Genomic DNA, 8,528 nt, shown 5'->3' with positions numbered 1-8,528 from the left:
CATTGCATATTTTCCAAAATATATTCATATTAAAAATAAAACCACTATTTTAATTTAAATTCGCGTGTTTTTTAAACGGTTAAATACAAACCCAAAAAAAAGTTGAATTTAACGAAGTGTGGACTTTTCAGCACTATTTATAGATACAGTCATCGATTATTATAGCAGGAATCTATCGATTCTACTTGTTTTGTGCACCTTCTTAACCAACACTGTCGTTATATCATTGTTTTGGCCGTTTCCTAAAATGTTGCGGCAATTTATAGTGAGTTTATGGCCCCAGATCTTTTTAAATATTACTAATTGTTTAATTAGACACAGATATCAAGGGTAGGCCGTCGCCTGCAACTACCTATGATAACCCAAAGTCGCCTCGCCAGCGATTTGGACAAAACGGAGTACACAACACCCGGGGAAATTGTGGACTACGATGATCCGCCGCATTTGCCAGTTCCGGAATATCCTGTCCGTCCGGATGAGCCGCTGGAGACTCGCAAGCAGCGGTATGAGCTTATAGTGATAATATCCCTAACTCTTAGTTATAATCTTACATTATCTTGTTCAGCCTTTTGTATCAGAGCCGGAAACGCGGAATGCTGGAAAACGATCTCCTGCTGAGCACTTTTGTGGCCAAGCATTTGAAGGACTTCAATGCCGAGCAGACCGCCGAGTACGATCAGCTGATCAATGGAGTCAGCAACGACTGGGATATATTCTACTGGGCCACCGATACCAAGCCCACACCTCCTCAATTCGATACCGAAATAATGCGTTTGCTAAAGGAGCACGTCAAAAACCATGAAAAAGTGCAAAGGATAAGGCAGCCGGATTTGTGAACACTATAAACTATATTATATATATAAGCATACAAAACAATGTATTAAAAAATGTGTTATTTTCTACTTCTAATCCTTAAAAGTCCTATGGCTTAAACTTGCATTTTACCTGGTATTTAAAAACGAATATTTTTACGGAATAATAAATAATACGGTTGCAAGTGATTTTGTAATTTGAATGTGCTTTCATTTTTATTTATATTCACTTCAGCTTAATCAACAAATCATGACATTTGAAAAGATACAATTTTAATGTATAAAATTGAACACATTGTCAGAATGGCATATATTCAGTAATCAAAATGAACTAGGCCAAGATTTTTAAACCCATTTTTGAACCCCCCTTAAAACACAGTTCTTGATTTCCTGAAATACACATCCATACAATATATTTAAACGATTATCCAGTTAAATTCTATTCATGTTTGCCGAATGTGTGTATGACCAATCTTGTATATATAGATTAAATTTTAATACGCTTAAACACTATAGCGAAACGTTACACTTAAAATGTTCATTTGCTTTTGCTTAGTCTTGCCGCAATACACGGGATGGCGCGGAGTCCATCGAAAATCGCTGAAAACACGGAGAATTAGAACGCGAATGTCTACCAGTTAACTATGGATTCGGTTCTACATTAACTTGCTAAGGAGATGATTGAACAGTTCTTGCTCCAGGCTAGTCCCTTCACTATCAATTCTAGATTATATTTTGGTGTGTGAGTGTTGTGTTTCGGGCGGTGGAAGCGAAAAACAAAGGGCTAAATCAGTTTCAAGGGTCGTGTCGCAGCACATTTCGCAAATTTAATTATACATCATAATATTACACACGTTATGCTTACAGAGGCTATATAAAATATATGTTAAAAGTTATTAAAAATCACGCCAAATCAAAGGCCGCCAAACGCATCGCATCTTTAGCATAATCGAACAATTAAAAGAACGGCGATTAGTTTTAAATAGGCGCACTGAAGCCGGTTGCGCAGGTAAAAAAGAGAGAACGGAAGTAACAACAAAATTTAACCTACTGCAAATTGTAAATAATCTAAATTTAGTCCAGTGTCTCGAAGAAGTCCTGCGGATCGACGAACATCGATGGGCTGCTGTTTCCGCTCAAGATCTCCGCTGCCTCCTCCTGGCGAGCCGCCTCCGCTTCCGCTTCTTCCGCCTCCTCCTCCGCTGCCGCTGCTGCAGCCGCTGCCGCCGATGAAGATGAGCTGACCCCGCTCCTGCGACGACCCCGACGCACTGGTCCCGTGCCCGTGCTCCCGCCCACCGATGCCACAGCTGCCGACCGGAGCGTACTGCCTGTCATCACGGGATCGTAGGTCCGGGACGACGGGGCATCGGTATTGCTGGACAGGGAGGATTTGCGGCGACGTTTGTTTCGTCGCCTTCGGCGTCGTTTGCTGGTCTGAACTGCCACGGCAGCCGTTGATGTGGAGGGCCCAGATCCGGTTCCGGCGCTGCCCAACGGTTCCGTAAGCACACTGGTTCGCGGCAGGGTCAGCGTGGTCTCGAACATCTTCAGCAGCGTCGGGGAACTGGGTCAATTTTGCGGGAACACATCGTCGATGGTAATGAAAGCGTCCTCGCCCAGCGAGTGCTGTCCGATCACCTTGATCAGCTCCGAGGCGTGAGCCACCAGGTATTCCAGCGGCGGACGACGCTCGAAGTTCAGGGACTCTGCATAATCGAGAATGAGCAACCTCGTTTGGAGACAGTTGTTTCAAGACTTACCCAATATGGCCGAGTTGAGCGTGGTGGAAACACTCTCACGTCGCGAGGGACACAATAGCCAGCCCAGCGGACTGGACCAAGGATTAGAGTAAGCAATCAGACTAAATGCATCCTGCAACAACCATAAATTGAATATTAGGGATAGGAATTAGGGATAATAATATTATTATTGAAGTAATTTTTCAAGTATAAACAGAGCTAGGTCTGTAAGATACCTGATTTTATTGTTTATAAATATTTATAGTTTACCTCCAACATTTGACGCTCCTCTTCAGTCATTAGGTTCTCCTTCTCCAGCTGCTGGCCCATGCTGGACAGTTCCTTGCCGAACTCAAGGATCTTCTCGATCACACGACCACAGTTACGCGATGAGGGGGAAACATCTACATCTGCAAGTGCTGTGGATTACGGATCTTCCCGGAAACGCCGCCAATAGATACATACCCATTTCCTCGTCGATGGCATCTAGAGAGTTGCGCACTGCGCTGGCATTGCCATTGGCGCTGGAGTCCCCGCCGTTGGAGTGACTCTGGCAGGGCTCCATTTCTACGTCCATGCTGTTGCTGTCGTGCTCCACGCACTTGTTGGAGTTGTCGTCAACCAACATGCTTGAATAATACGTTGTGGTTAATGAATCGAATAAGTATTACATACATTTCATAGTTTGACTTACTTTTTTATATCTGGCCTATCGCCGCTTTGTGGCTTTATCACAGCTGGAATCGCAGTGTTGTTCTGTTGTTGAGTCTGATTTATGTTGACGTTGCCATTTCCATTGCCGCTCTTGCTGTGCTTGAACGTCTTGGTGGACTGTATCACTGACGTCTGGTTTGTGGGCATGGTCTGTGTGGTGGCGGTGACTTTGTTGTTCACGTTCTGTAAGACAAACCATCCGGTTCTACTTATCTTCCTCGTGTAATGTTTAAAAACCCACCTCAATGTCTGCTCCATTGATCATCTCAATGAACTGGCGGCACTTCAATGCGAACCAGAGGTTTTTATTATTTTCCAGAAGTCCGGGGAAAGAGCGTAGTGTGTGCTCAATGGCCTGGCTCATTTTGCCTGTCAGTATAAGCTTAATGATCTCTGAAAGAATTAAAAGTTGGTAACTTGCGTTGTCATTTCCAATGGCAAATATACGAACTTTGACGTGTCTTGATCGATGCCAAGTCCTCGTTGAAAGTCTGATTTGTGTAGCCATTGAAGGCCTCGGCCGTCTTGCTGAACGCATTATGCACCAAATAGGTGGAAACCAGGCTAAGCAGTTAGGAAAACATTGGGTTAGTTGGCACTAAGCTATGGTCTATAAACATATTTCAGAGAAACGCACCGATTCATCAGGTTTTCTGGGGTCTCCAGCAGATGTGGATATCGGTCGATTTTGCGCAGGACATTGGAGCGCATCTCCTTCATCATATCGACGATCTTGTCGAACTTGAATGGTTCCTGACCAAAGTTGGCATCCACTTCCTCGCCAGGAGTCTGTAGGCCCACAGTGGGATAAAGCTTAGTCTAAAAAGATTTACAAAGTTAGAAGATGAAGCAGTATTTATATTCCATTGATTACGCACCGGCAAATCCCTAAATGCGATGCCCAGATCCACTCCGTTCTTGGTGTAGAAGCACGTGTTGTTCACAAAGTTGACGCAACATCCAATCACATCGCCGGTGGTAAAAGTGGGGCCGTAGGTCTGGCCATTTCCCGAGGAGCTAAACGAGTTGCCATCGTCGCCGTGGTACCCGTACGACTGTTTGTCCCAACCTACTTGAGGGGGGGTGCGGTTATTAGGAATCACGGGGACATCTCGCCGAGCAGCACAATGCAACACAAACCTGGCAGGCGGTTCATACGGAACTGCTGGGCAGTTAGGCCAATGCCCATGTAGCCGTTGCGTCCCTTGGAGATTATCCGCACCTCGAAGTAGTAAAGTCCGCAGGAGGACGGGATCGGATAGGCAGTGCGCACTGAGGCGGCATCACTATGCTGCTTGCCCACACCTAAAAAGTCATGAGGTTTTGTTATTTGCCAGATCTCCATTTTTATATGCTACAGCATTGCATATCCATTTGGTATGGACTTCCTTTAAATTCTTCCAACTTCCAATTTAAATGAAATATTTCCAATTATTGAGTTATATAGCTATTGAAATTAAAGTAACCTAAGTATACATTTTACATCTATCTACGTAATAACCTTTATAAATTTTTACATATTACGCGCATTTTACATGTTATGTCGCACTGGTAAGCCAGCTGTTGCTGTTAGCCGTTTAACAGCCACGCGAATGAGCGTGGGAGAAGTGGGTAATGAAAAACAAAAACCACCAGTGCACAGCTGAGAGCACCTGTCATTGCTCTATGTGTGTGTGTGTGTCAGAGCGGGGTAGAGCGAAAGAGAGTGAGAACTGCAGCTGCACTACGACTCTTCTTCTTTCTACTGAATTGAGTTACATCCTTCAAGACATATATAAGAATATATATATATATTACATTTCATTACCAAATTGGATTGTGAGTATTAATGTCAATAATAAAACGATTTATGATTGAAGTATGACAGCTCCTAGGAAATCTATATATGTATCATAATTGCCTAACCTTTGCCTACTATCTTAAGTTGGTATGAATTGGAGAATAGATCTATAGAACTACAGAGAAGATAAGACTTTGAATTGTACTCACCCTTGTAGGTGACCCTCAGGTTGTTCTGCGACAATCCGATGGACAAGCACTTGTCGTGGGGACTCCAGCACCTGGGCAGCGGAGTCTCGCTCTCGTTGACATTGGGATAGAGCAGCCTTAGGGGATCCACGCCCTGGTGCTGTGGCGAATTGGAGCTGGCGGCGGGGGTCGAGTGATGGCGGCGACCTCCGACCCGGGGCGATGATGTCTGGGTGCTGCTGCGGGGGGCGTGGCTGGGGAACATGTCGTTGCTGAAGTGACTGCCGTTGTTGCTGTAGAAGTGGCGAGTGCGTCGCGAGAAGCTGCTACTGTTGGTGTTGTTATTATTGTTGTTGCGGTTGCTGATATTGTTGTTGTTATTGTTGCTGCTCCTTGGGGCTCGTAAGGCTGAGGAGTAGCGCGGCAAAACGGCCACCGAGTGCAGGCGCTGGGCACCGGAAACGGATGCGACTTCGCCGGCTCTGTCGACCCGGTCCTCTACCACCTCCTCCTCTTCATCCACCTCCTCGTCGTCGTCTTCGTAGTCGTCGATGCGCTCCACGGCGTTGGCGTCTATGGTCTCGGCTATGGCGTTGGCGTCTATAATCAGTGGCGGCTGCTGCTCGTTAAGATCCTGCGATCCAGAGTCCTGCTCGTCCAGATCTTCAAGAAGCAGCGGTGGCGGTGGCTCGGCTTCTGGTTCGATTTCGGGATATCGATCTTGCGGCTCATCCGGTTCTTGGTTGGTATCTTCTTGTCCTGATGGCTCCCGGTTTTCCAGCGATGCTTGTGGTGGATGCTCTTCCTGATTCTGCGATTCTCGGTGCCGAATAAGACCCTCTATGTGATGCAGCTCCTGGTTTAGCTCCGCTTGTTGATCCGGTTGCACTGACGGATATTCTTGATTCTGTTGATCCAGCAATGGGTGCAGCTCCTGGTCCTGCGCGGGCGGATTCTCCTGCTGATCCTGCTGCAATGGTGGCGCCTCTTGCTGTTGCTGCTCCCGCTCGTCCCGCTGCGGTGCCGTCGATGAAGTCGTGGGTGGCGGTGCGGTCTGGTGGAAAGTAGGAGTGGGTGAGTGATCATGTGGTGAATTCTCGCGAGCCTCCGTTTCAGATGCATTCAATGGGGGACTCGGGTGATCGGGATGGGGTTGGTCGTGAGAGGACGCGGGGACGGGGGGCGAGGGTGTGGGCGAATGAGAGTGTGACCGAGACGTAGAGGGGGCTATTTCGGCACCCATGGCTCCCGATTGAGAGAGCTGGTGAGAACTGCTGCTGGCGCTGCTGTTGTTGCTATTGCTGTTGCTCTCAGAAGAGAGTGGCGGGGCCTCTTCGACGTTCTCCATGTTATGGTTGGGTTGTCGTTGTTGTTTATCTTGTTGTGGTTGCAAAAGGAGGCTGAGAGAGAGACGTTCAGCGAGGAATTAGAGAGAGTGAGCCAGCAACGAGCGAGCGGATGAAGTGCATATGCAGATGCTGTGTGTGTATACGTGAGGAGTGGCGAAGGGAGGGGTAAGGAGGCAGGGACACTAGAAAACACAAACAACATCCAAAATGCAATGTCCTTTGTCCGTTACACCGTTCACCTCATTCGCACGCTCTCACTCACTCGTGCACTCTCTTTCGTTAACTGACCCAAAATACAAAACAACAACAACAGCAACAGCAGTTTACAGTTGCGACGCGCAGCTGCAGCACAAAAAAATACAACAGCAACAACTACAGCTACAAAATTGCATGCACGAAAATGCAAAAAATCAATAGCCAAACGAAATTAGCCAATGCTTTCTGCACTTATTAACATTCCTAGCAAGTCAACTTTGATTATTCTACATTTGTAAATGCCTTTTTACGTCGTACTTTTCTGAAGTTTTCTTTGTTTTCCCTTCTAACCAACGAGTCACTGTCCACACACACACAAACAAGCACCAGCTCATACACTGGCAGCACTCTCTCCCTCTCGCACACACGCATATATGCATGCAGCAAGCACACACACTCGCAGCTCCCACACGCACAGAGAAGAAAATTATCTTTTTTTTTAGCTGGGGCAAATGATCTTTGTTGGTGTTTTAATTAGCTGATGAATTCGATTTGGCTGTCAGTCTATGCTGTTGATCGGATCTACAGTTGATATTTCCTTATATTTACCTTCAAACGATTGCTATGAGTCGTTAAATCTACGAAGTTTTGACTTTATGCTATAGAGCTGGAACAAAAACCGATGTTCATTCGATGCTATCGATATTTATTCCGACACCTGACAACATCCGAGTGCGCTCGCTAGCCATCGATTATTCTTATCGAATAAATCTCTTTAGGCGCCTAAGTGTGAAATTTGATAAGCAATAACACATTTCACAAAGTGCCGTTAAAAGCTAAAAATAATAATTATTCCTAAGCGATGCAGTTTTAAATATGTTAAGGTAATAACCGTCCTAATACTTTTGGAGGGTATTATTGCACTACTGCTGGCAATCTTGCTGTTCGGTTAAAATTAAACCATGCGTAATGCGTTGTTTTTTAATGCTAAATTTATCTTTTAAATATTGGTTTAGATTATTAAAAAGATCATACTATCCCTTTTTAGCGCATACTTTACGACAAATCGATAAGGATATTACGGATAATTGTTCCTTGGAAACTTCTGCTTATAGTATAAACGTATTACGATTGTCAAACATACGCGTTTTATATTGCATTCCGACTCAAAAGGCCATTAGCGCAAAAAACTTTAGTAATTTTTAATACTCTGCCTACAATGTAATTAACAGATCGCTGAACTGGTAAATAAGAAACCGCCATAAATTCAAAAGATTCGATTCGATTGACAGACTATCGCTTCTGCAGAATTTACCGGTTCGCTCTACGGCTTCTCTCTAATGCTTTGACACTCTCTATCTCACTCTTCTATTGTTCTTGTTCGTTTCGCCTTAACCTTCATTCATTATTTCATTTGCTTCCTTCCTATCACGAAACTGATAAATAGTGGAAAATTACCACACGTTTGGTGTAGAGACGAATGTTGCTGGATTCTTGATTAGACTCTATAACTAGCACGAAAACTGTACTTGTAACTTATGAAATACGATCGAGCTACTGGGAGTAAATCCAATTGTGTTAATGGTAACACTCCTCTAAATAAACTTGGCAATTGTTGCATTTTGGGTATCCATTATGACTAGATATTGAATTGTAACCATATGATTCCTATTTGGGCTGCTTTCATGCGTACTGTCTTTTGCCTTCTGAGTTAGCAATCTGCCCATCCGACTTCCCAAAACCCATTC

At 44.9% G+C, this 8,528-nt stretch overlaps 3 protein-coding genes across 6 annotated transcripts; 1 reads left to right on the top strand and 2 right to left on the bottom strand.

The window, feature by feature from the left end:
- Positions 1–159: 159 nt before the first annotated feature.
- On the top strand, positions 160–1,006 carry LOC6608516 (succinate dehydrogenase assembly factor 2-B, mitochondrial). Its single transcript, XM_032714962.1, has 3 exons — positions 160–265; positions 316–503; positions 566–1,006. Exons 1-3 carry the CDS (start codon positions 248–250, stop codon positions 834–836), a joined length of 477 nt encoding a protein of 158 aa, XP_032570853.1. The 5' UTR covers positions 160–247; the 3' UTR covers positions 837–1,006.
- A 192-nt stretch (positions 1,007–1,198) lies between these two features.
- On the bottom strand, positions 1,199–2,382 carry LOC6608515. Its single transcript, XM_002033213.2, has one exon. It carries the CDS (start codon positions 2,358–2,360, stop codon positions 1,887–1,889), a length of 474 nt encoding a protein of 157 aa, XP_002033249.1. The 5' UTR covers positions 2,361–2,382; the 3' UTR covers positions 1,199–1,886.
- On the bottom strand, positions 2,367–7,465 carry LOC6608514 (ran-binding proteins 9/10 homolog). 4 transcript variants are annotated; one of them, XM_032714959.1, is made up of 12 exons: positions 7,390–7,465; positions 5,258–6,636; positions 4,409–4,573; positions 4,147–4,340; positions 3,906–4,087; positions 3,720–3,832; positions 3,510–3,661; positions 3,249–3,451; positions 3,020–3,183; positions 2,825–2,964; positions 2,576–2,687; positions 2,367–2,521 (listed from the first exon to the last, which is right to left on the bottom strand). In XM_032714959.1, exons 2-12 carry the CDS (start codon positions 6,582–6,584, stop codon positions 2,385–2,387), a joined length of 2,889 nt encoding a protein of 962 aa, XP_032570850.1. In that variant the 5' UTR covers positions 6,585–6,636; positions 7,390–7,465; the 3' UTR covers positions 2,367–2,384. The 4 variants fall into 4 exon arrangements, with proteins under 4 accessions (XP_032570850.1, XP_032570851.1, XP_002033248.1 ...); XM_032714960.1 differs by having other exon boundaries at positions 2,825–2,958; positions 7,390–7,464; XM_002033212.2 differs by having other exon boundaries at positions 4,147–4,337; positions 7,390–7,464.
- Positions 7,466–8,528: the final 1,063 nt, after the last annotated feature.

Source organism: Drosophila sechellia, chromosome 2R (genome assembly GCF_004382195.2).
Source record: "Drosophila sechellia strain sech25 chromosome 2R, ASM438219v1, whole genome shotgun sequence".
In the NCBI taxonomy this organism is placed as follows: Eukaryota; Metazoa; Arthropoda; class Insecta; order Diptera; family Drosophilidae; genus Drosophila; species Drosophila sechellia.
This window is presented reverse-complemented; position numbering and strand designations above follow the sequence as displayed.